Here is a 26,109-nt window from a genome sequence, read left to right on the forward strand (position 1 = left end):
AACAAACAAACTCACTTCACTCAGACAAACAAAAACTGAAACAGCTTTAGTCAAAATTTTCTGGTCAAAATTTTACAATACATTTTATAGCGATACAAATTGGATACCTTTTTCGTGGGTTATGACTAACAGACCAGTCTTTTAATATAAAAAAGTCCGAATTTAGCTGAAGAATTCGCGGTCAAATAATAATAATAAATAATAATCTGAAGAATTTGCGATATATTTAAAGTTATTAAAAAAAAAAAAAACATATAATAAAAGTGAAGTTTAATATCAAAAGATTGTGCTACTTGAGCCCATTTAAAAGAGTTTTTTATTTTAAAATTTAAATTTCAAATTAAATTGCTTAAAGTAAAAAAATCTGAGCTAATTGTTTCGAAAATATTGTGAGCTGAGGCATTTTGATGAGGGGAGTAGTCCAAGGGCTCTAAACTATATTTTTAAATTGAGAATCCAGTAAATAACTCGTTTTTTCTTTTATTTTTAGGAATGGGAATGTCCCAGGAACAGGCAGCTGCAGCCGCACTGCGCGCCAAGATGGCCCAACTGAATGCGATGGGTCACAGTCTGGACAGTTTGCCGCCGGGACTGATGCCCGGCCAGTTCGATCTGAGCAAGCTGGCCGCCGGCAATCCCGCCTTTGGACAGAGCGGACCCGGCCTGACCATTGAGCCCATACTGCGGCACGATCAGGCGTCGGGCAGCCTCTCGCCAAACGCCCACCGACCGCTGGCCCTCAACTCGGGCGGCCGGATGCTGGGCCACGAGGAGTTAGCGGACCACGAGGGCGACTTGAGGCGGGACGGATCGGAGCCCATGGACCTGGGCCTGGACATCAACCAGTCGGGCAGCAACCATGAGGTGGCCAACTCCGATGCCGAGGAGAACTACTCGGAGGACGAGGGAGTGCACAACACATAGGAGCAGCCAGAGATTCCAGCAAAGGATCAGCACGAATATAAACGTGAACAGATGTATACCGATTACCCATGGAACATATGTAACGAGTAGCCTTATCCTCATGTATACCAGTTTATGTGTACGATACGATACAATACGATAGTGAAACCTAGGACTAAAATCATATTTGTGCCGCTGCCAGAGCTGGCCTAGTAGAAATCGATGTTGTGCTTTTTAAACCTACCTATACCTACTACCTATACGGATATATAGATATATATATATATATATATACCCCTTTACACATATATATTTACATACACAAGTACCTGCTGTGTATACAAGTCGATGAAGATGAATGACAAACCCATCCCGCATGAACAAACCTAAAGTGTAATAATGGTAGTCTAGAGTCGTAAGATAGATTTCACATTGAAAGAAGAAGCCTGTAAATACATGAAAATATTCACGTTAGACCAGAAGAGCAGAGCAGCCAGCCCCCAAACGATCCGTCGCATTTAACACTTACGTATGTTAGTATTGTACCAGACGCCAGCAGTTAATTCAGATGTGCCATGCATGCCACAGCCTTCCAGTTCCAAGTGTCGGCCAGTCGGTCCCTTGGTGGCTCACAGTGCTTACCATATCTCAGGAACGGGCCGAACAACTCAACCGAACTACCTCAGCCAGCGATAGAGTTGAGCCCCCCAAAACGAACTTCAAACTTCCATGAGTTGTGAATGATCCTGTACGCTGTACACTGTACTCTCCGTCTCCAGGAATCTTGCCAATTGTCAACAGCAGAGATCTGCCCGTAGTTTTAGAAGCCCCAACCCCAAATGGGGGATCAGCATACAAGAAATTGATTATTTATACAACCAACACACATACACACACATACGGTATACAGTGCACACTCGGTATACGTATATAGACCTAAAGATAAAACATATGAATGCCTGTACTTATTTGTCAGAGAATTGAATACCTCAGCATACTCAGCATTCGGTCGCTAGCACTCGAAGGTGGACCCTCTAATGATGTCCAGTGCGAATCACATAATTAAATGTAATTTAGGCTAGTTAGTTTATGCGGCAGCACTGCAAGCAAGACATAGATAGATGTAACAACTACGCGTTTCCTGTATGTATTTAGTTTAGTTCGAATATGCCTCAGTTATCCTAGGTTTATGGTTAGCTTCAATCGGAGATGAGCACAGATGACTCTACAAGAGTCGCTACCACTTGCCTTATGACCAACATATGTGTTACTTTAGTAATTTTCTACCTCAATTAATTTAAATGTAATTTACTTGGATATTTATTTGTAAGTCCTTGACCGAACCCACAATTTATTTCGAGTGTTTTGACTACCCATATTAAGAGATTTGATTCAGTCATTTACATAGCTTAGCAAGATATTGGATGTGAATAAAGAAACTATGTGAATAAAGAAAACATGGCGAGTATCTTTAGGTTTTTATTTACCCCGTTTAGTTTGTACCTTCGGTTTTAGACACTTTTCCCTCCTCTCACTCTTGCCCAGATTTTGGAGCAGGGGGAGTGCAATAGATTGCATTTTTCTAGGCTTGAAATGCATTTAAAGCTAATGCAATTCGGTTAAGTCGTTAGTTTAAAATATATTAGTTAAAAGTCGTTACATAAGCAATATAAGTAGACATCCATGTGCTTAGAAAGTTATATAAATATTTATTGACATTACAATAAAGCCGCGTTATGAAGACAATCTGTGTTTTTCTCAAAATATGGGGAACGAGTTCACGTGGAATATATATTATAAATCAACTAATACAGACACGTTTAAATTGAAAACACCCGAAAGGCAATTGAAAAACTTGGCAATTTATGCAAATGTTCAACCTAAGCTTATTAAGATTATGTTTGCTTTAAATGTATGTTTTTACCCGCGCATTAAAAGGCTAACTACAAGTTTAAAATATGACTTTCAAAAGGCTTGTAAATGACATAGAAAAGATAACTTAAAACCAACGCCTTAAAGATCTGTACACTAAAAATATGACAACATAGAAACCTATTTAGTTGATTCATCTGCTTCATATTGAGCTAGTTTTGCTCGAATTTTATCCATCTCATCTTTCCGCATTCCCAATACGCGTTTCGCCGACTCGTATTTATTTCGGATGACAGCTAGTTCCCTCTTCTGTGCTTCACATTGTGCCTGCAAGCATAATGGTTCAATAAACAAGTAATTAAACAGCTAAGAAGATAAGTACCTTAAGCGCACTGTTTTGACCAGCTGTAAGTGAGGTGATATTCGAAGTGTCGTTGTTTTCGTTTTGCCTGACCTTCCCTTCCAGCTCTTTTATGAGGTTGTAGCGGAAACGCAGCAACTGAACAGCATCCTGATACTTTGTGTTTGTTTTCTCCAGTATTGCCTCCAGTTCAGATTCCGTCTGGGTTTCCCTTGTTACCATTTCAGGCCTCACACTCTTTTTAGCCTGCTCTTGCTGGTCGGCAACCGGCATTGCGGACGAGGCTGCAGCATCGGTGAGATCATTGATCCGAGCGTTAAGATCGTGGAGCTTTGCCTTAAATCGTTTCTGCTCGGCGCGTGCCTTCTCCTGCTCCTCCAGAACCCTCCTCTTCAGTTGCGCATTCTCGTCCTTCAGCGGACGATTTGTATTAGAGAAAGTTGAAAATTCAAGGAGATGATATATTTTGTTGATTACCTTAGGTTGACTAAACTGTAATTCGATTCGATTGGCGGCATAACACTCCAAGAGCAGACATACGTAAAAAGGTTCCTATAATGTTAATCAAAACAAAAACACACTAAAAACTAAAACCAAAACTTAAAACCAAAATCGAAGCTTCAGTGCAAAACTGGCTAAAGAAGGACGAGTATCGAGGCTGTATTCGATATTGACTAAACATAAATTCTATTTCGAAGCGGACAATTTTACAATTGTAGTTTATAAAGCCTAAAAACAAGAGAAAACAAGCAGTTTGTATGCCATTTTAGTTTGCAAAATTGTCTGAGGGGCAAAAACAAATGTATCTAGAACGACGAGTATCTTGTATCTGTGTTGCCTGCGGGAATGCAAATCTATTTTGGTGAACAATAAAGAGCAAACGAAGACGAGTTGAGTTGCCTTTTCATTGGTCTCTCCACGCGGAACACCATTTGACCCGAATCAAACTAATATATGCATTTAATTGTGTCTTACAGTTTCGCGACGCTCCCTGGAGATGCGAGTGCGGGCCACCGATCCGCGTCCCTGCCCCAAGTGCGGCAAGATCTACCGCTCCGCCCACACGCTGCGCACCCATCTGGAGGACAAGCACACCGTGTGTCCCGGCTACCGATGCGTCCTGTGCGGCACGGTGGCCAAGTCGCGCAACTCCTTGCACTCGCACATGTCGCGCCAGCACCGCGGCATCTCCACCAAGGACCTGCCCGTCCTGCCCATGCCCAGCGCCTTCGATCCGGACCTGGCCTCGCGCCTCCTGGCCAAGGCGGGCGTGAAGATCTCCCCGGCGGAGCTGAGGGCCCGTGCCTCGCCCACCGGCGGTAGCGGTGGCAGCAGCGGCGGTGGCGCCGGCGGCGGCGGAGTAGGAAGTGGCCAGGCCAAGTTGGACCTGAGCAACGCCAGCGGCGGACCACTGGACGATGCCGAGGACTCCGACGAGGATCCCGAGGATCTGACCACGGGCAACGGCCTCTATGGCATGGGCGGCAGCAGCAGCGACCTGAGCCGCTACCACGAGAGCCTGCTGAGCAACTTCGGGCACGCCCGGATGCGGAACGAGGCGGCCGCCGCGGCGGCCACCGCTGCCGCCCTGGGCCAGCCCAAGGATCTGGGCGTGCAGATGCCCAACAGCAATGCCGCCGGCCAGTCCCTCCTGGACACCTATCTGCAGTTCATCACGGAGAACACATTCGGTGAGTGTCTGTTCTATAGATAATATTGTACACTATACTCAGAAAGCCAAACTCCTTAATTTTAGGGAAAAAAAAAGATGAGCCTACCATAAAATTAAGGAAAAAATTACTTAAGGTCATATCACTTAAGTAATTTCTTAGGATGTTTTTTTCTAAAAATATTTGATAGGCTCATCTTTTAGTTCATGTTTAGTCCATTATTCTTAAAAGGCAGTTTTTCCTTTAATCAAGGAATTGGTTTTTCTGGGTGTAGGTAATGGAATCATGGTATTATCGGGTCACAGCTCCTGTTATGGGTTATGATTCCATTAACTTAACTTTAAAACAGCCCAGCTCGAGAAGGTCCAAACAACAAAACAAACAAACTCACTTCACTCAGACAAACAAAAACTGAAACAGCTTTAGTCAAAATTTTCTGGTCAAAATTTTACAATACATTTTATAGCGATACAAATTGGATACCTTTTTCGTGGGTTATGACTAACAGACCAGTCTTTTAATATAAAAAAGTCCGAATTTAGCTGAAGAATTCGCGGTCAAATAATAATAATAAATAATAATCTGAAGAATTTGCGATATATTTAAAGTTATTAAAAAAAAAAAAAACATATAATAAAAGTGAAGTTTAATATCAAAAGATTGTGCTACTTGAGCCCATTTAAAAGAGTTTTTTATTTTAAAATTTAAATTTCAAATTAAATTGCTTAAAGTAAAAAAATCTGAGCTAATTGTTTCGAAAATATTGTGAGCTGAGGCATTTTGATGAGGGGAGTAGTCCAAGGGCTCTAAACTATATTTTTAAATTGAGAATCCAGTAAATAACTCGTTTTTTCTTTTATTTTTAGGAATGGGAATGTCCCAGGAACAGGCAGCTGCAGCCGCACTGCGCGCCAAGATGGCCCAACTGAATGCGATGGGTCACAGTCTGGACAGTTTGCCGCCGGGACTGATGCCCGGCCAGTTCGATCTGAGCAAGCTGGCCGCCGGCAATCCCGCCTTTGGACAGAGCGGACCCGGCCTGACCATTGAGCCCATACTGCGGCACGATCAGGCGTCGGGCAGCCTCTCGCCAAACGCCCACCGACCGCTGGCCCTCAACTCGGGCGGCCGGATGCTGGGCCACGAGGAGTTAGCGGACCACGAGGGCGACTTGAGGCGGGACGGATCGGAGCCCATGGACCTGGGCCTGGACATCAACCAGTCGGGCAGCAACCATGAGGTGGCCAACTCCGATGCCGAGGAGAACTACTCGGAGGACGAGGGAGTGCACAACACATAGGAGCAGCCAGAGATTCCAGCAAAGGATCAGCACGAATATAAACGTGAACAGATGTATACCGATTACCCATGGAACATATGTAACGAGTAGCCTTATCCTCATGTATACCAGTTTATGTGTACGATACGATACAATACGATAGTGAAACCTAGGACTAAAATCATATTTGTGCCGCTGCCAGAGCTGGCCTAGTAGAAATCGATGTTGTGCTTTTTAAACCTACCTATACCTACTACCTATACGGATATATAGATATATATATATATATATATACCCCTTTACACATATATATTTACATACACAAGTACCTGCTGTGTATACAAGTCGATGAAGATGAATGACAAACCCATCCCGCATGAACAAACCTAAAGTGTAATAATGGTAGTCTAGAGTCGTAAGATAGATTTCACATTGAAAGAAGAAGCCTGTAAATACATGAAAATATTCACGTTAGACCAGAAGAGCAGAGCAGCCAGCCCCCAAACGATCCGTCGCATTTAACACTTACGTATGTTAGTATTGTACCAGACGCCAGCAGTTAATTCAGATGTGCCATGCATGCCACAGCCTTCCAGTTCCAAGTGTCGGCCAGTCGGTCCCTTGGTGGCTCACAGTGCTTACCATATCTCAGGAACGGGCCGAACAACTCAACCGAACTACCTCAGCCAGCGATAGAGTTGAGCCCCCCAAAACGAACTTCAAACTTCCATGAGTTGTGAATGATCCTGTACGCTGTACACTGTACTCTCCGTCTCCAGGAATCTTGCCAATTGTCAACAGCAGAGATCTGCCCGTAGTTTTAGAAGCCCCAACCCCAAATGGGGGATCAGCATACAAGAAATTGATTATTTATACAACCAACACACATACACACACATACGGTATACAGTGCACACTCGGTATACGTATATAGACCTAAAGATAAAACATATGAATGCCTGTACTTATTTGTCAGAGAATTGAATACCTCAGCATACTCAGCATTCGGTCGCTAGCACTCGAAGGTGGACCCTCTAATGATGTCCAGTGCGAATCACATAATTAAATGTAATTTAGGCTAGTTAGTTTATGCGGCAGCACTGCAAGCAAGACATAGATAGATGTAACAACTACGCGTTTCCTGTATGTATTTAGTTTAGTTCGAATATGCCTCAGTTATCCTAGGTTTATGGTTAGCTTCAATCGGAGATGAGCACAGATGACTCTACAAGAGTCGCTACCACTTGCCTTATGACCAACATATGTGTTACTTTAGTAATTTTCTACCTCAATTAATTTAAATGTAATTTACTTGGATATTTATTTGTAAGTCCTTGACCGAACCCACAATTTATTTCGAGTGTTTTGACTACCCATATTAAGAGATTTGATTCAGTCATTTACATAGCTTAGCAAGATATTGGATGTGAATAAAGAAACTATGTGAATAAAGAAAACATGGCGAGTATCTTTAGGTTTTTATTTACCCCGTTTAGTTTGTACCTTCGGTTTTAGACACTTTTCCCTCCTCTCACTCTTGCCCAGATTTTGGAGCAGGGGGAGTGCAATAGATTGCATTTTTCTAGGCTTGAAATGCATTTAAGGCTAATGCAATTCGGTTAAGTCGTTAGTTTAAAATATATTAGTTAAAAGTCGTTACATAAGCAATATAAGTAGACATCCATGTGCTTAGAAAGTTATATAAATATTTATTGACATTACAATAAAGCCGCGTTATGAAGACAATCTGTGTTTTTCTCAAAATATGGGGAACGAGTTCACGTGGAATATATATTATAAATGAACTAATACAGACACGTTTAAATTGAAAACACCCGAAAGGCAATTAAAAAACTTGGCAATTTATGCAAATGTTCAACCTAAGCTTATTAAGATTATGTTTGCTTTAAATGTATGTTTTTACCCGCGCATTAAAAGGCTAACTACAAGTTTAAAATATGACTTTCAAAAGGCTTGTAAATGACAAAGAAAAGATAACTTAAAACCAACGCCTTAAAGATCTGTACACTAAAAATATGACAACATAGAAACCTATTTAGTTGATTCATCTGCTTCATATTGAGCTAGTTTTGCTCGAATTTTATCCATCTCATCTTTCCGCATTCCCAATACGCGTTTCGCCGACTCGTATTTATTTCGGATGACAGCTAGTTCCCTCTTCTGTGCTTCACATTGTGCCTGCAAGCATAATGGTTCAATAAACAAGTAATTAAACAGCTAAGAAGATAAGTACCTTAAGCGCACTGTTTTGACCAGCTGTAAGTGAGGTGATATTCGAAGTGTCGTTGTTTTCCTTTTGCCTGACCTTCCCTTCCAGCTCTTTTATGAGGTTGTAGCGGAAACGCAGCAACTGAACAGCATCCTGATACTTTGTGTTTGTTTTCTCCAGTATTGCCTCCAGTTCAGATTCCGTCTGGGTTTCCCTTGTTACCATTTCAGGCCTCACACTCTTTTTAGCCTGCTCTTGCTGGTCGGCAACCGGCATTGCGGACGAGGCTGCAGCATCGGTGAGATCATTGATCCGAGCGTTAAGATCGTGGAGCTTTGCCTTAAATCGTTTCTGCTCGGCGCGTGCCTTCTCCTGCTCCTCCAGAACCCTCCTCTTCAGTTGCGCATTCTCGTCCTTCAGCGGATGGTGCTTCAGCTCCATGTTCAATGCAGTCACCTTGCTTTCGCGAATGAACAGATCCCGCTGGCACTCCTGTAGCCTAGCGTTAAGCTCCGCACAGTTGCAATTATTGTCTGAAATTATTCGTTTCGATTGAAAGATCTTGTTAGTCAGGCCAAAACAACTGCACTTACCTACGGGATCCGTCATGGTGCCACATTCCCGAAAGTCGTTCCAGTAAGACTGCCTCCGCTCATCGTGAACGCTGATTCGTCGATTCCTCCGCACTTCAGTATCCGAAGTTAACGATTTCTGCAAATAGGATAATTAATTAATTTAAGAATTGTAATCATAACGTGCACAGGTTAAACTAATATTCACCCTTGGGCCACTGGCACCAGGATTTCGGTCCAAACTCTTTCTAGCAGGCGCAGCAACTGGCGATCCGTTCGAGGCATTTGACTCGAAGGACGCGTTGCTTCCGTTCACTTTGAGTGCTTGTAAAGCAGTTAGTTCACCCTGAAGCTTAGTCACAATGTCGTTGACCGTGCACAATTTTTCCTCCAAATTACGCTTGTCTTCCAGCAGACTGGAGATGGTACCGTCCATGCGTTCCTTCTCCATTCGGATACTGGCATCCTTGGATTTCTAAAGAAAAGTCATTAAAAAACCAAACAAATAACCAAATGCCTTGAAAGTTACCAGAGTTGATTTCAACTTCTCGCACTCCTTTGTTAATTCCTCATGCTTGCTCAAAATGTCATTGAACGTGCACAACTTTTCTTCCAGGCAGCGCTTTTCTTCCAATAAACTTGAAATGGTACCGTCCGAAACATTCCTTTCCTTTTGGAAACACGCTTCTTTTGTTTGCTGCAAAAAAGAGATATTCAGTAAATCTTGAAAAATGGATTCTCTTAAATATCTTACCAGATCGGATCGTAGCATCTCGCATTCTCTTGAATGTTCATCAACCTTCTGGCCCATTTCGAGGGTTTTATTATTGGCCGCTTCCATGGCTTCTTGCAGAGATGAAAGAGTTGTCTCATTCGATGTCAACTGAGCCTTCAGACGATCAATGGATTCATCCTTTTCTTTAAGAATGGAAAGCTTTTCCTCCAGCTCCTGTTTGTCCTTTTCCAAATCTGATATTATCAAGTCCAAGCTCTCTTTTTTCCTTTGGAAGTTATTGGTTTCGGTTTCCTAAAAAAGTATCCATAGAATCATCATGTTAAGGTGGATATGGAAATTGGACTTACTAGTTGGGAACGCAGATTTTCGCACTTCGTTGTTAGTTCCCCGATTGTGTTTTGGCCCAGCTCAAAATTCCGACTCAGCTCCATGAATCTTTGATCGACTTCGACTCGCATTTGCTCTTTGAGGCGAGCCTTTGATTGTTCCAGATTGGCAATATTTTCTCTCAGTGATGTACACAGTTTTTGCTCCTCTTCCAACGCGCTCTGCAGATCCTGAGCATTCCTCAGCTTTAGTTTAAGCTCCTCATTTCCAGCCTCAAGATTATCTTTCGTTTCTTGCAGGGATTTAAACTTCAGCTGCAGCTCGTTCATTGAACCCTTGAGATCGGCCAACTCGCGTTGGAAATTGCCTGCCTGAGTTGACATTTTATCCTCGACTGCTTTAAGCTGAGCTACCAGTACTGATTGTTCCGAGTTCGTAGCATCCTTGGCATCCAAAGCGTGCTTTAATTCCAAGCGAAGCTGTTTGATTTCATCGTCTCGATTAGAGATTCCTTCCTGGGAAGTAAGCAGTTCGGAATTCAGGCACTCAACCTTTTTCTCCAGATTACACGACAATTCGTTTGCCTCGGTAAGACAGATTTTGAGTCGCTCGTGCTGGGAAATTAGGTCATCATGCCCAAGTGTCTTGAGTTGCGCCTTTTGCAGTGCTTCTTCGAGATCACTCATCTTGGCAGTGAAAGTCTCAAGCTTTGCCTCTAAATCGTTTTTCTCCATCACATTCTGCGTTTTAAGGGCATTCAATTCCAATTCAAGTTCCTCACGTTTCTTCAGGCTGTTTGACAGATGTTCATTAGCCTCCTGAATCTCCTGCTGCAGGGTCATCTTTTCTTGACTTAACTTCTCCATGTCTAGAACTTGCTGCTCGCACTGTGCCTGCAGCTCAGTGATCTTTTCTAGTTGCTCACTGTGTGCCTGAGTATCTAAGCTATTCTGAACCCTATTGCTCAACTGAATTTGCAATTGCTCCTGGCATTTTTCGTACAGATTCTCAAATTGCATTCTCTCCGCTTTCACTTTATCCAGCGCCAATTCGTTATCAGATTTGGATTTCTCCAGCTCAGCAATTGTAGCACTCATTGTGTTTCTGTGACCTATCATCTCCTCAAGAGTAATTTTCATTTCCTCAAGCTTTGAGGTTTCCCTCTCGCACTCCTCCTTTGCTTGACTCAACTGCTCCTTCAGTGTGGTTTCAATACTGAGTTGTTGTGCTTCCGCCTCTGCCATCTTCTTCTCCAGGGTTTCTCTTATTCCATTAAGCTCCGCCTGGTGCTGGGCATTCAATTTGCTTCTTTCCTCCTCCGCTTGGGTAATCTTTTCCTGGAGAGTGCCTCTAATGCCCTCCAACTCCGCCTGACAGCGAGCCGTAACACTGGAAAGCTCTTCTCCGGCCTGCGTTAGCTGATCCTTTAAAGCGGCCACACTGCTCTCATAGCGATCCTTGCACTCCTCCAACTCCTGGCTGTACAAGCGGAGATTGGCGCAGTTCTCGCTCTCGCTGGCCTCCATCTTCATCATGTACTCCAGCTGCATGGCATTGATTTCATCCTCTTTTACCCTCTTCGTGTCCCTTAGTTCTTCGTTTGCTGTCCTTAACGATTCTCGAAGTTCCTCGATTTGGTTAACGTATTCTGAGGGACCCTCCGCTTTTATAGTTTGCTGGACAAGTTGAGCATTTTTCTCCTGCAGCTGATCAATGAGGCGTACATCATCGGACAGTTTTTGGGCCTGGCGATCCAGTAGCTCCTGCTTCTGCTGGGCATCCTCCTCCAACTGCGCCATCCTCACCTCCATTGATAGGCAGCGCTCGCTCATCTCCTCGATTTCCGTATATAGCTTGGCTATGTTCTCGTCTTTGAGTTGCATTTGACGCAGCTGGCTCTCGATCTCCTCCTGCATAGCACACACCCTGGTCCTCAGCTCAGCAAGGGAAGCCTTGAGAGTGGCCACTTCCTGCGGTTCCTGATCTTTCTTACCGGGAGTAGTGGGCAGGAAGCCTGGCAGGGTATCATCGTCAGGCGGAATTACAAGCAGATTCTCGCTCATCGAGCTCTCCCTGATTACTTTATCCTGCAGCTCCTCGTACACCATTGTCATCTCCGCATTTTGCTTCTCAAGGGATTCGATCTGGCGCTGGTAGTCCTCCACCTTGTTCACTATGACACTCTTCTCCAGTAGGGCAGACTCCAGGCTGCTCATCTGCTCGCGCATCTCGTTAATGGTTGCCTCTGTGGCCTCCATAAGGGCACTTTTCTCAGCCACCTCCTGTTCCAGTTGTGAAATGATATCAAGGAGTCGCCTTTCTTCCTGCAATATCACCTGTTCCTGAGTTAATCGCCTGATCTGGAACCTGTGTCGCTTAAAGGAACCCTTGAGGCTGATGGAATCGGATGAATCCAGCTGGCGACTGTCGCTCTCTATACAATCCGCAGACTCTAGGCAAAGCTTTAAGCCAGGCTCCTCCAGATCCCGATCCAAGTTGATGGCTCTAAAGAGGCGGCTGCAGCCGGAATGGTGCTGGAGTTCGATCTGGTTAATCGATTCAGACAGCTGGACAAACTGCTGCAGGAGGTCACTGTCTTGGTCGAGCTCGTGCTCCGGATCGCTGCCCACACCGGATGACTTCATGGAGTCCACTTCGAAGCTGGAGGGGCGCTGCTTGAGCTCCTCCCGCAGGGCGTCGTTCTCCTGCACACTTTCCATCAGTTGGTTGGAGAGGCAGTCGTATTCGCTTTGGATCTCGGTCAAGTTTGACTGCAAATCAGTGAGTTGCGCTTTGAGCTCTTGATTTTTGGCCTTAAATTCTTCTGCCAGACACGCGGAGTCCTGAGCATCCTTAAGCATGCCCTGGGCCTCCACCACTTGCTCCTTGAGAGTTTCGATTTCCGCCTCGGAAGCCTTTGACGTGCGTTCCAGATGCTCGTACTCCTCCTGCAGCTTTTGGTAGTTCGCCTGAACAGTGTCGTGGTTCGCCTGCAATGCCTCGATGGCCAGCTGCTGACCCTGCCACTGCTGTTCCAGGGTGTCGTACCTCGCCTGCAGCAGTTCAAAGTCATCCTGGCTGGCGAATATCTGCTTGGAGAGGCGCTCGCAGTCCGTGGTATTTACTGCAACCTCACTGCTTGCCTGGCTCAAGGCCGACTGCATACTGTCCAACTTGGCACGAGTGGCGGCGATCTCGGCTCGCAGATTATCACACTCGCAGGACTCCACTTTTTCGGCCAGTTGCTCCAGTTGCTCACACTTATTGCAAATTCCGTCGACGCTTTCTTCGGGAGCTTGGCAAATGGAACGCATTCTGGCCTCCTTGCTGTTGCGCAGCGCTTCCCGATTGCATTCTTCGAGGGAGTTTCGCAATTTCTCTATCGCCAAGTCTTTCTCTGAAAGTACTGAGAGCAAGTCATTCACACGCAGTTTCGACGTTTTCTTGTGGGCCTCGAATTCAAACTCCAGGCTCACTGCATCGCGGTTTGCCACTTCCAATGCGGTCATAGTCTCTTTCAGAGCACTCAGCTGATCCTCCAATTCGTGGATCTTCGAATTCGCTGCCTGATTGGCAGCTGTCAAGTTGGTGACCTCTGCCTGCAGAGACTCGCATCTACAATAATAAAAGTAAGAAATACTTAGTTAAATTCTGTATCTGTATTATGAAAGAATAAAGCTGGAATAAATTATTGATCTTCATAGATTAGTTTTGCTATAATTTATTAGCTGTTTTTTTCTTAGAAACTAGGTTTTGTTATTCGACACTTAAAAACTAAACTGAATTTCTTGTTATTCATTATAAATAGCTTCCGAAAGCCAAAAATCGGACGAATGATCAACCAACTATGAAGCTAGATTCCTTTTTTATTCCAAGTATGATCAATCATTTCCTTGGGAAAAGCCCCTTGCACTCACCGCTCTTTTTCGGTGGAATAATCTAGCTCTAACTGCTCCCGCTGAGCTGTGTTCTCTTCCAGCCTTTCTTTCAAAACCTTCACCTCTTCAAAATCCGCTTCGCACTGCTTCTCTAAACTGGTGAACATTTGCAGGTCCTGGATCTCCCTCTTGATCTTCTCCTTGCTGCGCAAGCAGATGATCGTGTTATTTGTGCGTAGATGGATGCGAGTGTTAGGTAGTGTTATGCATGAAAGATGGTCAAAAGCATGGCGAGGGTAAAGCATGGTCAGAGGGTACTCACGTTACGGGTCCCATCTGACTCGTGATGGGCGTCAGGGCAAGGTCTGGCAGCTGCCTGCTGGTCAGCCTGGCCATCTGGACATCCACGCCGGGGGAGCCGAAGTCAACGAACTCTGCCGGCAGGAACTGCTCGTCGTCCACGTTGCCATCTGTGCTAATGTCCAGGGAACTGAGAATGTTAATGGTCTGGGGAATGTTAGCCAATCGTCTGCCGAAATTGGAATGGGGAAAGAACGTTGGTTTCGGTAATGCAGACATCTTTGAGAATTGGACAAGACGGTCGTTCGCGATGCCGGACTCAGGAGGGTCCAACTCCAGGCCCGAAGCGGTCGGACACCAAGTCCGGCGACGCTTTTGCCGACACTTGTCCCCTAGCGATGTGCTCGAGATGATCTTGTGCATGTCGCTCTTGATGCGCCGCTCCAGATCCTGCACCTTCAGCTGGCTCTCGTTCTTGCGCTCCTCCTCGGCCAGCTTGTCCTTCAGTTCCTTGATTTCGCGCTCCAGCCGCTTCATCATCGTGGCATCGGAGACCATCTCGTTCACCTGCGGCTTGATGCGAATCTTCTTGGCACGCGTGGCAAAGCTCAGGGTGGACTGCGACTCCTCCATGATCGAGGGTTTGATTGTGCAGATGATCGAGGTGAAGGCATTGCCGCCCAGCGAAGCCTGCAGAATGCGCGTGAGTTTGGAGTCGCGGAAGCTGATAAACTTGTTGTCCACATTCTCGGATAGGCTCTTGATCACGTTGCTGAGGAAGAGCAGGCTCTTGTTTATGTGGCCGCCCTCCTTGAGGCGAGCTCCCCGCGCACCCGTCTGATCCGCCCGCTCCGATCCAGCAAGGTCCACCAGGTTTAGCACGCTCTGGATTACGGCGTCGTCGGCGCTGCGGTCAGACTTCCGGGACTCGATAATCTGCGGGATAGAAGTTAGCATGACTGGATACGGTATCAACTGTCTGAAGGCCTCACAATTCTAAAGATGGCGTGCGAGCGGCTGGAGCGCTCGTTCATGTTGGTCTCGCCCACGGTGCGCTCCTTGTTGCCCATACAGAGAAGGCGCAGGAGGTCGGCCTCGCTGGTTATGATGCACTCCTCGCAGTTCACGTTCACCATCCCGTTTCCGGACTCATGGATCTTGAGGTCCTGGTTCTTCTTGTTCAGCAGGTCGTAGATCTTCTCATTGTAGATCTCGATGTAGCCCACGCGCAGGAGGAAGTCGCGATCCGTCTCCGTGGAGATTTGCTGGAAGATCTCTTTGGCGGCCAGCACCATGACGCCCGGGTTCTGGCCGTCGCCCATCATCGTGTAGGTCTTACCTGCAGTAGAAGGTACATAAGTAGTCATAGGAGCGTATATGGCACAATTACCCACCCGACGACGTCTGGCCGTAGGCAAAAATAGTTCCGTTGAAGCCCTGCATGCAGGCGTGCACGATGTGCTTGGCCATCCGGTCGAAGACCTCCTGGTTGCTGGCGCCCTCACCGAAGACATAGTCTGCAAGTGGAAAAGGGGATCTTCAGAACTGGGATACGGACTCGCATGACCAGGGAGACTCACCGAAGACGCAGGGCTCCGCGTGGCTGTCCGCCAGGTGGATGGAGCGGCCCTCCTTCACCTGCCACAGGGAGGTGAGTTCGGGCTCGCAGGGACGCACCTTGATGCACACCTGGATGGAGCTGGCGTTCTTCGCGGACATCTTTATTGCTTCTTTATATTAACAATTGGCGTTACACAAAGCACTGGATGGAGACAAACAAACGTTCAAATGTTTCACAGGTAACAAGTATTGATAGACATATTTGTTTCTAGCTAATTCTCTGTTAAATTCGAACAAATACCGCTTTGCGTTTTCAGGGATGCAACCGCTTCGATAATCGCTTGTTGTCCCGAACTAGTTCGATACATATATCGATAATCTGGGGTAACTGGTTCTGAAATAGTTCTTGGCGGTTTTGTGAGGACCCGTTCACACTAGAGACGAGTTTTAGAGTAATGGGAAAACTCTGATTTTTTATGTGGGGTGTTCAAAAACTATCACAAGTTCCAAAGAATTGGCCATATTAGGTTCCTGGTTTATTTGTGGTTTTTCGAAAAACTAAGTACTAACAATTGCAACTCTGCGTGCCGAATTAGAAACCAATTGATATTAATTTTTTGTTCAAATTGATATTAATCTTTGCATTTTGAAAAAAACAGTTATATTTCCATTATTAGTCATTATTCCCCGAAGACTTATGTAGGTCAAAAATACTAAGCCCCGACCGCGTGTAAATTTTCAGAATCCATGTATTTTCGGGGCCCCGATAAAAACTTATTAGACAATTTTTGGGTTAATTTTTGATGAGCTTTTTTCTAGTTCCAAAAGGATCGATAACCGAAAAAACACCATTGACATCTCGCTTCTGGAACTGGTTCGTTTTCGAAGCGGTATTTGTTCGAATTAATTAGAGCAACAAATATGTCGATTATTAAGCTTTCCTAAAACTCTAAAATCTGTCCATGTCCGTATCGTAAATTGTTGATATTAAGGAACCGCAAAGATGGCCTCGAAGAACGCCAGCTCCATCCAGGTGTGCATCAAGGTGCGACCATGTGAGCCCGGGCTCACCTCCCTGTGGCAGGTGAAGGAGGGCCGCTCCATCCACCTGGCGGACAGCCACGCGGAGCCCTGCGTCTTCGGTGAGTCTCCCTGGTCATGCGAGTCCGTATCCCAGTTCTGAAGATCCCCTTTTCCACTTGCAGACTATGTCTTCGGTGAGGGCGCCAGCAACCAGGAGGTGTTCGACCGGATGGCCAAGCACATCGTGCACGCCTGCATGCAGGGCTTCAACGGAACTATTTTTGCCTACGGCCAGACGTCGTCGGGTGGGTACTTGTGCTATATATACTCCCATGAATATTTATGTACCTAATAAAATGCACACCATGCAGGCAAGACACACACGATGATGGGCGACGGCCAAAACCCGGGCGTCATGGTGCTGGCCGCCAAGGAGATCTTTCAGCAGATCTCCAGTGAGACGGACCGCGACTTCCTTCTGCGCGTGGGCTACATCGAGATCTACAATGAAAAGATCTACGACCTGCTGAACAAGAAGAACCAGGACCTCAAGATCCATGAGTCCGGCAACGGGATCGTGACCGTGAACTGCGAGGAGTGCATCATAACCGGCGAGGAGGACCTGCTGCGCCTCCTCTGCACGGGCAACAAGGAGCGCACCGTGGGCGAGACCAGCCACTCGCACGCCATCTTCCGTATTGTGAGTCCTTTGGGCAATTTTTCCCGTACCAAGTCATGCTAATCTGTGTTCCACAGATCATTGAGTCCCGCAAGTCGGACCGCAGCGACGACGACGTCGTAATCCAGAGCGTGCTAAACCTGGTGGATCTGGCTGGATCAGAGCGGGCGAACCATTCGGCTGCCCGAGGGTGCCAAAGCCTGCTCTTCCTCAGCAACGTGATAAAGAGCCTGTCTGAGAACGCGGACAAGTTTGTCAGCTTCCGCAGCTCTAAGCTCACCCGCATCCTGCAGGCTTCACTGGGCGGCAAAGCATTTACCTCGATCATCTGCACAATCAATCCCGCGATCATGGAGGAGTCGCAGTCCACCCTGAGCTTCGCCACGCGTGCCAAGAAGATTCGCATCAAGCCGCAGGTGAACGAGATGGTATCCGAGGCCACAATGATGAAGCGCATAGAGCGCGAGATCAAGATGAATAGGGATAAGCTCGCCGAGGAGGAGCGCAAGAATGAGAGCCAACTGAAGGTGCAGGATCTGGAGCGGCGCATTAAGCGCGACATGCTGAAGATAATTTCGAGCTCCTCGCTGAATGATCAGCGCCTTCAGAAGCGACGCTGCACTTGGACCTCTCCAGCATCGGGCCCAGAAGCGGAGACTGCCACAACTCTACTGCCCGCTCTGTCAGAGGAATCACGTTTGCCCCGACCTTCGAAGACGTCTAACCTGCCGAAACCAATGTTTTACCCAAACTCTAACCACTCCAATCGACGGGATGTCGCACCCAAAACCATCAGCATAAATCCGGCTCTGAAGGAGGAATTTGTACCAGCTGATAGTATGGACTTTATACCTGCAGTGCCGAAATTACTTGAGAAAGAGGCGGCGAGCAATATTCCTTCAGTAATCAAAAAGGAACAGCAGTCCATTCAAAAGTAAGTCAACAATTTGATTATATATTTTTTAAGCCTAAACCTTCTAAATTGTGAAATCACTTTCACTTAAAAGTATGACAAAACGAAGTATGGGCTTGCCCGACGTATGCATTCCTTTGCAAACGCATAAAAAAGTATCAAAGTATAAATACCTAAGCCGGCGTGTATTATTCTATTCTACTATCCCAACCATTCTATTGTTAAAAAGTATCGAAGTATATCTTTACATTGGGTTGTCCTCTTAATCTGCGCAGTTTTCTTTATTTTCAAAACCTGCGAATTGTGATGTCTTTAGCTCGGAGTTTATAAGGAAAATAACTTAATCAATTTTATGTCTTTAGCTCGGAGTTCATAAACTAATTATTTTTTGGGTCATTACTATTATTTCATATCTGTTTTCCATGCTTGATAGGCTGACTTGAAGATTTGATAAGTTTAAAAATGGTAACTCACCTCTGAAGCCCGCTCACCTGGCACCTGAGTAGTAAATGTGGTGGAGATCGCGTCGAGCTCTTCTACGCGCAGTCTTCTCGCGCAGTCTTCGCTCGCTCTCCTCGCTTTCTTCTCAGGGCAGTTGCTGCGAAGAGGGCAAGTGAGTTCCACTCGGAGTGCGGTCGCGTAGAAATCGAAAACAAAACAAACGCCAACGCAAATAGCCGCCGAGAAAGAAACATTTCTGTGGAGAATCCGGGAGTGCAGAGAGGCAGGCAGCAGGCATGTGAGCCAGTTTCGCGAATAGACCGCCGATCGTTTTGTTTTTGTGGCTCTGGCACAGCGATAAGGCAGTCGGCCGATGGACAAGCCAGTTAACTGGCCAAATTCTTGATAATTTGATCGCTTGAATTCCGAAATGCTCATTGTATTTGCCGCTGTCCCACAGCCAGCACGTTTCTCCACCTCCACCTCCAATCTATTCCGCCACCCGCCACCACCGATCGTCTTGGGTGGTCGATGACGTCGGCCCTACTGCCCATCCACCGACGTTATAGACTGTGATGTAACGCATATAGATTGGCTAACTGCAACCGAGAGAGTGAGCGATTGAGTGAGTGAGTGACTAGGGTGAAAGATTTGCATCTACCAATCCACAGGGACAGCTGCGGTCGCTGTGATAGCACTGCGCATTAATACTTCCTTCAAGCTTGCCATAAAAGTAGTATAAATAATTGAAATTAATACCTTATAACTTTACCATCGATAAGGTATTGGGCTTGTGCTGTCAAACTGAATTTATTTACATTTTTACTTCCCTATTAGTTGGTTACATATTAACAATCATTCGGTTTAGAAGAAGTTTAGTCTAGTCTATTAAATTATAAAAAATTTGTTATTTCATTTAATAAGGATCTAATGCAGTTTAAAAATCATTTTCAATTTCAAAAATTTGTTAAATATTCACTTGTTTAAAATAAATACAATTTTAAAATACATGTTTAAAAAACAAATATTTTTTTTGTATTATTTATTTATATATGAAGCAAACTTATAGTTAAAACTAAAAGCTTACTAAAACTACGAGCATTTTAAAAATAAATATTGAAGATTTTTAAACAAATATGTAATAAAACAATTATGTATGCTCTAAATATGCCCGCCACTGTAACTATGCACATAATTCTGTGTATCCCACACACCTCGCCTGGTGCAACTTCAACTTGAATGCCGCCAGCTGCTTCTATTTTTAGTGGTCTTTTCCAAATGCCCGATTGCCTCGGACAGCTTCCATTTAGCCATTTAGTCAGTCGGAGTAAACAGTTTTCCTTGGCTACGCACTGGAAAAGTAAACGGGGGAAAATGTTTCTTAGTTGATCCCAGATTTCTTTATTCACTCCTAACTAACTAACTCTTTTTTCCTTGCCATTCCAGCTGCGATGCCCTGCAGGCCGAGGTCTCTGCTCTTACTGCATCCAACCAGGTAGCGAACGAGACGATCGAGAAGTACGAGGAGCAGGTAAAGAGGCTGAAGGAGACCATCGAGCGGCTGGAGATGGAGAACAGTGAGGCGGCGGTGAATCACGAGCTGCGCATCGAGTCCCACAAGACCAAGTCCAAGCAGGTGGAGAGCGAGCTGCTCTCGGCCCTCTCGGAAAAGGATTCCACCATCGAGAGCCTGCAGCAGTCGCTGCAGAAGCTGTCGCGGGATGTGCTTCGCAACAGCAAGGAGGAGCACATGCGCACGATGTGCCCCGACCTGGAGTCCAGCTGCGAGAGGATCTGCAACAAGTGCCAGGAGCTGGAGCACCTTCTGCCCGCCGCAGATGCCACGGGCCTCGAGTCGATCGCCTGCCAGTGTGATCAGCTGCGAGCCGAAATCGCTGCCACGCGCACCAAGTTGGAAAGCGTGCAGTCGGCATTCAGCCAGGCCAGCTGCGAGGTGTCCCAGAGGACCACCGACTGCGAGCGCCTCTCCAGGCAGATATCCTCGGCCCAGGATGACTTTGGACTGCTGCAGGCGCGTTACGACACCCTGGAGAAGCAGGGCCAGGCCCAGCAGCTGGCCATCGAGAACATGCAGGCCGAGTACCACTCCATCCAGCGGAAGTACCAAAAGCTGCAGCTGGAGTACGACCGTCTGGAGCAAAGATCTGAGGAACAGTGCCAGCAGCTGCAGGCGGACAACGCGAAGCTGCAGGCTGAAATTGGAACTCTCAAGCAGAGAGTGGAGGAGGCCCAGCGCCAGCTATTGGAAGCCCCCAATCCCGAATCTCTGGCCGAGGAGTTCAAGGCGCAGAACCGAGAGCTTAAGGCACAACTCTCCGACTTGCAGGCAAACTTTGCCGAGATCCAAAGCGAATACGACTGCCTCTCCAACCAACTGATGGAAAGTGTGCAGGAGAACGACGCCCTGCGTGAGGAGCTCAAACAGCGCCCCTCCAGCTTTGAAGTGGACTCCATGAAGTCATCCGGTGTGGGCACCGAGTGCAGTGAACCGGAGCACGACCTCGACCAAGACAGTGATCTCCTACAGCAGTTTGTCCAGCTGTCTGAATCGATTAACCAGATCGAACTCCAGCACCATTCCGGCTGCAGTCGCCTCTTTAGAGCCATCAACTTGGATCGGGATCTGGAGGAGCCTGGCTTAAAGCTTTGCCTAGAGTCTGCGGATTTTATCGCGAGCGACAGTCGCCAGCTGGATACATCCGATTCCATCAGCCTCAAGGGTTCCTTCAAGCAACACAGGTTCCAGATCAGGCGATTAACCCAGGAACAGGCTGATATGGGAGAGGAGGAGCGACTCCGCAGTGTGATTTCCCAATTGGAGCAGGAAGTGAAAGAGAAGAATACGCTAATCGGTGACGCTGAAGCAACTATTAATGAGTTGCGCGAACAGATAATCAGCCTGGAATCTGCATTTGTAGAGAAGAGTATCCTGGAGAACATGGTGGAGGACTATCAGCGCCAGATCGAGTCCCTGGAGAAACAAAATGCGCGGGATCAGCCAGATAAAGTAACCACCGAAAGCTCCATGAGCGATAGCTTGCTCGAATGTCCTCCCGACGAGGAAACCCTGATAGCTTGCCATACATCTCCCGCAAAAAGAGATCACGAATCGCAGGAGGTCGTCACTCTCAAGGAATCCCTGGCTGAGCTGAAAACCAAGGTGTGCCACCTGCAGGCCGAACTGGAGAGCCAGCTGAAGCAGATGCAGCTCAAGGACAGTAACATTGCCAAGTTGCAGACGGACATTGAGGAAATGGGCGAGCGTTGCTTGTCGATGGAACTGAGGGTTGCTGAGCTGGAGGAGGATGCCCATCAGAAGCAGGAACTGCTGGATCGCCAGGCGCAGAAGCTGTCCGATGACCTAAGCCTCATTGACCAGCTGCAGCAGAGGAATGCCAACCTCGTTGACCGCAGCATCAAAGCAGAGGAATCGCTGAAACTTGAGCGAGCGAAGCAGGAGCAGACAATCGCTGCCTACGATTACGAAAAACAAGTTGAGGAGCTCGAAGAATCATTGAAGAGGGCCAAAGAAAATCTCTGTATTCTGGAAAAACAAAAGACGGATGAAATTAACGCCATTCAGCTGGAGTACATGGTGAAGATGGAGACGAGCGAGCACGAGAACCGCGCCAAGTTCCGCTCGTACAGCCAGGAGTTGGAGGCGAGCAAGGAGCGTTATGAGAGCAGTGTGGCCACCCTAAGGGATCAGCTATCGCAGGCCGGGGAGGAGCTCTCCAGCGTTACGGCTCGCTGTCAGGCGGAGTTGGAGGGCATTAGAGGCATTCTCCAGGAAAAGATTACCCACGCGGAGGAGGAGAGAAGCAAATTGACTGCCCAGCACCAGGCGGAGCTAGAGAAAATCAGAGAAATCCTGAAAGAGAAATTGGCCGAGGCCGAGGCGAAAGAGGTCAGGATTGAAGCTGATCACAAGGCGGAGATAAGTCATGTGCGACTCACCATGAAGGAGCAGTTGAGCCAAGCCGAGGAGGAGCGAGAGAAGGCATCCTCAAAGCTTGAGGAGATGGAAATCACCCTGGAGGAGATGATCAGTCAGAGAAGAGTAATGGAAGACAAAATAGCTGAGCTGGAGAAAACGAAATCCAATCGGGAATTGGCCTTGGATAATCTAAAAGCTGAGAAAACCAAACTACAGCTCCTGTACGACAAAAGCCAGGAGCAATTGCAAAGGCAATTGCACTCTGGCGACCAGAATGGCACAGAGGATGGAGAGCGGGGTGAACGACTCGAGAAGATCAATGACATCCAGGATCAGCAGGTTGTGGACTTGGAGAAAGTGGGACAGGAGAAGATGACCCTGCAGTCTGAGATTCAGATTCAAAAGCAGAAACCACAGGAACTTGAATCGCAAACGGATGTGCTGGTGTTGGACAAGTGTGATTTGATGGAGAAGCTAGATACGTTCACGGCCAAGATAAGCGATCTCGAAGAAGCACTGCACGGTGCCAAACTCAAACTTCTGGCCCAGGACGACCTGGTTTCCCAGCACGATAGGCTGAAAATTTGTCTATCCGAGGCCAATGAGTTGTCGTGCAATCTGCAAAAGAAAGTGGAGCGACTGCATGCGGATCTCTTAGCTTCGGAGGAGGAAATTTCCAGTCGAGATGTTGAATTGGACCAACTTCGTTCGGAACTGAAGAGCGCTGTGGATGCAAAGACCTCTGCATGCACAGATCAACTAGTTCTGGTGGCGCAGGTCAATAAAGTCGAGGAGCAGATGTCAGTCCAGGCAGAGGAGTTTAAACGCGAGGTGGCCGAGCTCAAGGGATCAATGAACGAGCTGCAGCTGAAGCTTAAATCCTTGCAAGAAATAAAGGATAACCTTGAGGCTGGCAACGAGGTGCTTAAACTGAAGCTGAGCAAATCCCACGATCTGCAGCACATGCTGGCAGAGGAGCAAGCACTGACTGCCTCCTTGAGGGAAAGTCTGGACAAGCTGGAACAATCGAAGACATGCCTCGCGGAGGAAATGCAAGCCAAGGAAGAAGAATTCGCTCAGAGATCCACGGAGTTGAGTCGCAAATTGGAGCTGGGCCGCATCGCAACCGGGGAATTGTCCAAGGAGTGCGAAAATCTCCGGTCGGATCTGGTGAGCTTAATATTCATAATCTCCTGTCTTTATGATTCTATGAAAACTTTTTATTTCAGGAAACCAAAACTAAGAATTTCCAGAGAGAAAACAAAAACTTGGAGTCAATAATATTCGGTCTGCAAAAGGACAAACAACAGCTGAATGAAGAGATGGTAATTCTTAAAGAGAAGGAGGAAGCCCATAAGACAGTACTGGCGTCTCTCCAGGAAGCCTCGTCTAAGAACCAATTGGCCATGGATATGGCCAATAATAAAAGCCTTGAAATGGGACAAAAAGTTAACGATCTCTTGAAGAAATGCGAAAGTCTTCGTTTCGATCTCAAGGAGAAAGATGAAGCCAATGGTGGACTGAGGACTCAGTTAATATCCAACGAGGCAGCCCTCGCATCTCTGGAAGAAGCCTCGACTAAGAACAAATTAGCCATGGAATCGGCAAATAACAAATGCCTCGAAATGGAGCAGAGGATTAACGATCTCTCAAAGGAATGCGAACAGCTGCGATCCGATTTGGTAATAATTGAGGGTTCCTAATTGTCTACAAGGTTTTTCATTCAATCATTCTTTAGCAACTCAAGGAGTCGTGTTTCCTAAAGGAAAAGGATCAGTTGAACGGCACCATTTCAAATTTATTGGAAGACAAGCGCAGCCTGGAGAAACAATTGTGTTCGCTTAATGAGAAACTCACAATGAAGTGCGAAAAACTACGAAAAACTTTGGTAATATTGATCCTGGTACCTAATTTGAACGTTCATTGAATTTTTTTATTTTTAGAAATCCAATCAACGAACATACAAACAGCATTTGGAGGAAAAGCTTTCCATTCTTAAAGAGAAGGATGAAGACAATGCTCGGCTTAAGATTCAGTTGACATCCCTTCACGAGTCCTCGAGTGAACACCAATTAGCCATGACGGCGGCCAATAACAAAAGCCTTGAATTGGGACACAAGGTTGTTGAACTCACAAAAGAATCTGAGAAGTTACGATCAGCTCTGGTAATATTATCGTGATGCTGGTAGCTTAGTGGATTTAAATCCCATTTTTTTTTGGTTTTAGAAATCCAGGGAAAGCAATTTCCGAACCGAAAAGGAGCGCATGGACGGCACCATCTGCAGTCTATTGGAGGATAAGCGCAATCTAGAGGAAAAGCTGTGCTCGCTCAGCGAGATCATGTCTAAGCTTGAGTTCGAACTGGCCGCTTTTCAACCACCTAAATCTTGTGGGTCGTTTAAATCGAATATCTCCAACGGAAATCCGACTACGAAGAAAACTCTGGATCGCAGTGCTACTCCCAGTGTGGCAATGGTACTTATATTTAGCCAGAAAACAAAAAACTCTCTTAAAAATAATTATTATTTTAAAGAAACCCTCAATGCTGATTGAGTCCACGGAGCGGAAAAATCGAAGGATCACGGCATACGATGAACGCCGCAGGCAGTCTAACTGGAACGACTTTCAGGATTGCGCCAATACGACAAATTTCTCGGGTGAGTGAAATTCAGTTTGCTACGAGGTGTTATTTTCCATACAATATGACTTCCACTACAGAAATCAATTGCGATTGTGCGGAGCCAAGCTGCAAACACAGACTGAATTCGAACTGGAGACAATCTTAGAGAAAACAAGCTTTAATTTAAAGATGATCTTCCGTCAAGGAGTTGAACAACAAAAGATCATCAACACTTTCAATATTAGTTTACTCAAAAATGGTGGGTCTGCCTTTTAAAATATTAATTTTTGTCTTTAATTTCTTAACAAATGTTTCCGTTTCCACCCAGAAATCGCCACTCTGCGAGAAAAAAACAAATACACTAAGAGGGTCGCTAAGACGCAGCCAAATAAGTCACGTTGGATGTAATTCAAGTATTAAGTTATCTTGTTAAGTGTTATCTTGTCAAGGTTGAAGTTTAAATTTATAATTCTTTTTTCTGTTTATGTTCATTCTTAAATGTTAAGTTTCTGTCCATTAGTCACTATTAAAAACTCTCTGAACAAAAGTGATAAGCAAATTGAATTGTATTTGTAATTAGTTGTATATACTAATCCGAAAAATGTTATTACTTAAAAGACTTAAACGGCAGTCTATATTCTATAAGTTATCGTAATTAAAAGAATCATTAATTTATTTTATTTATAAATCATTTTATAAAAAACGCGTTTTTTTTAAGTTTTTTTTTGGTTTTGTTCTTAGGCTAAAGATTGGTTTATAAAACTATTAAAAACGATAAAAAAAAATA

General features: G+C 45.9%; 5 protein-coding genes across 9 annotated transcripts in view; 3 read left to right on the forward strand and 2 right to left on the reverse strand.

Annotated features, from left to right (window-relative positions):
• LOC128262080 (protein abrupt) overlaps positions 1 to 2,649 on the forward strand; it is a 53,777-nt gene extending 51,128 nt beyond the window's left edge. For both annotated transcript variants that reach the window (XM_052996124.1, XM_052996127.1), the window contains exon 9: positions 491 to 2,649. In XM_052996124.1, the coding sequence (XP_052852084.1) occupies positions 491 to 924 (434 nt within the window). In that variant the 3' untranslated portion in view covers positions 925 to 2,649. The remainder of the gene's footprint in view (positions 1 to 490) is intronic.
• Positions 2,593 to 3,654, reverse strand: LOC128263418 (centrosomal protein of 128 kDa-like). The gene is made up of 3 exons (XM_052998451.1): positions 3,625 to 3,654; positions 3,158 to 3,547; positions 2,593 to 3,102 (listed from the first exon to the last, which is right to left on the reverse strand). The coding sequence occupies exons 1-3, from the start codon at positions 3,652 to 3,654 to the stop codon at positions 2,956 to 2,958; spliced, it is 567 nt and encodes a 188-aa protein (XP_052854411.1). The 3' UTR covers positions 2,593 to 2,955.
• On the forward strand, positions 3,630 to 7,831 carry LOC128262083 (protein abrupt-like). Of its 2 annotated transcripts, none has more exons than XM_052996130.1 (3): positions 3,630 to 4,046; positions 4,114 to 4,827; positions 5,673 to 7,831. In XM_052996130.1, the coding sequence occupies exons 2-3, from the start codon at positions 4,134 to 4,136 to the stop codon at positions 6,104 to 6,106; spliced, it is 1,128 nt and encodes a 375-aa protein (XP_052852090.1). In that variant the 5' UTR covers positions 3,630 to 4,046; positions 4,114 to 4,133; the 3' UTR covers positions 6,107 to 7,831. The 2 variants fall into 2 exon arrangements, with proteins under 2 accessions (XP_052852090.1, XP_052852091.1); XM_052996131.1 differs by having other exon boundaries at positions 3,667 to 3,684.
• On the reverse strand, positions 7,775 to 19,015 carry LOC128262076 (centromere-associated protein E-like). Of its 3 annotated transcripts, XM_052996116.1 has the most exons (13): positions 18,778 to 19,015; positions 15,709 to 15,890; positions 15,523 to 15,645; positions 15,121 to 15,467; positions 14,151 to 15,064; positions 13,868 to 14,032; positions 9,971 to 13,565; positions 9,642 to 9,914; positions 9,417 to 9,584; positions 9,096 to 9,362; positions 8,909 to 9,026; positions 8,340 to 8,848; positions 7,775 to 8,284 (listed from the first exon to the last, which is right to left on the reverse strand). In XM_052996116.1, the coding sequence occupies exons 2-13, from the start codon at positions 15,845 to 15,847 to the stop codon at positions 8,138 to 8,140; spliced, it is 6,765 nt and encodes a 2,254-aa protein (XP_052852076.1). In that variant the 5' UTR covers positions 15,848 to 15,890; positions 18,778 to 19,015; the 3' UTR covers positions 7,775 to 8,137. The 3 variants fall into 3 exon arrangements, with proteins under 3 accessions (XP_052852076.1, XP_052852075.1, XP_052852077.1); XM_052996115.1 differs by lacking the exon at positions 18,778 to 19,015 and having other exon boundaries at positions 15,709 to 15,983; XM_052996117.1 differs by lacking the exons at positions 13,868 to 14,032; positions 18,778 to 19,015 and having other exon boundaries at positions 15,709 to 15,983.
• Positions 16,459 to 26,023, forward strand: LOC128262077 (uncharacterized). Its single transcript, XM_052996118.1, has 12 exons — positions 16,459 to 16,830; positions 16,894 to 17,016; positions 17,083 to 17,411; positions 17,468 to 18,324; positions 20,191 to 23,872; positions 23,932 to 24,384; positions 24,441 to 24,590; positions 24,646 to 24,867; positions 24,929 to 25,177; positions 25,236 to 25,359; positions 25,421 to 25,581; positions 25,651 to 26,023. Exons 1-11 carry the CDS (start codon positions 16,692 to 16,694, stop codon positions 25,486 to 25,488), a joined length of 6,396 nt encoding a protein of 2,131 aa, XP_052852078.1. The 5' UTR covers positions 16,459 to 16,691; the 3' UTR covers positions 25,489 to 25,581; positions 25,651 to 26,023.
• The last annotated feature ends 86 nt before the right edge of the window (positions 26,024 to 26,109 follow it).

Source organism: Drosophila gunungcola, unplaced genomic scaffold, assembly GCF_025200985.1.
Source record: "Drosophila gunungcola strain Sukarami unplaced genomic scaffold, Dgunungcola_SK_2 000001F, whole genome shotgun sequence".
In the NCBI taxonomy this organism is placed as follows: Eukaryota; Metazoa; Arthropoda; class Insecta; order Diptera; family Drosophilidae; genus Drosophila; species Drosophila gunungcola.

What these genes read in the sequence shown, in the direction of transcription:
- LOC128263418 (XM_052998451.1), bottom strand. Translation starts at nt 3,654, where the DNA reads ATGCCGCCAATCGAATCGAATTACAGTTTA. An exon ending in TCGAATCGAATTACAGTTTA is followed by an intron (nt 3,548 to 3,624) that starts GTCAACCTAAGG and finishes CGTCCGCTGAAG; the next exon opens with GACGAGAATGCGCAACTGAA. An exon ending in GTCAAAACAGTGCGCTTAAG is followed by an intron (nt 3,103 to 3,157) that starts GTACTTATCTTC and finishes TTATGCTTGCAG; the next exon opens with GCACAATGTGAAGCACAGAA.
- LOC128262083 (XM_052996130.1), top strand. Translation starts at nt 4,134, where the DNA reads ATGCGAGTGCGGGCCACCGATCCGCGTCCCTGCCCCAAGTGCGGCAAG. An exon ending in CATCACGGAGAACACATTCG is followed by an intron (nt 4,828 to 5,672) that starts GTGAGTGTCTGT and finishes TTTTATTTTTAG; the next exon opens with GAATGGGAATGTCCCAGGAA.
- LOC128262076 (XM_052996116.1), bottom strand. Translation starts at nt 15,847, where the DNA reads ATGTCCGCGAAGAACGCCAGCTCCATCCAGGTGTGCATCAAGGTGCGT. An exon ending in AGTCAGATGGGACCCGTAAC is followed by an intron (nt 14,033 to 14,150) that starts GTGAGTACCCTC and finishes CTGCTTGCGCAG; the next exon opens with CAAGGAGAAGATCAAGAGGG. An exon ending in AGATGCTACGATCCGATCTG is followed by an intron (nt 9,585 to 9,641) that starts GTAAGATATTTA and finishes TCTTTTTTGCAG; the next exon opens with CAAACAAAAGAAGCGTGTTT.
- LOC128262077 (XM_052996118.1), top strand. Translation starts at nt 16,692, where the DNA reads ATGGCCTCGAAGAACGCCAGCTCCATCCAGGTGTGCATCAAGGTGCGA. An exon ending in CGCACGCCATCTTCCGTATT is followed by an intron (nt 17,412 to 17,467) that starts GTGAGTCCTTTG and finishes TGTGTTCCACAG; the next exon opens with ATCATTGAGTCCCGCAAGTC. An exon ending in AGAAGTTACGATCAGCTCTG is followed by an intron (nt 24,868 to 24,928) that starts GTAATATTATCG and finishes TTTTGGTTTTAG; the next exon opens with AAATCCAGGGAAAGCAATTT.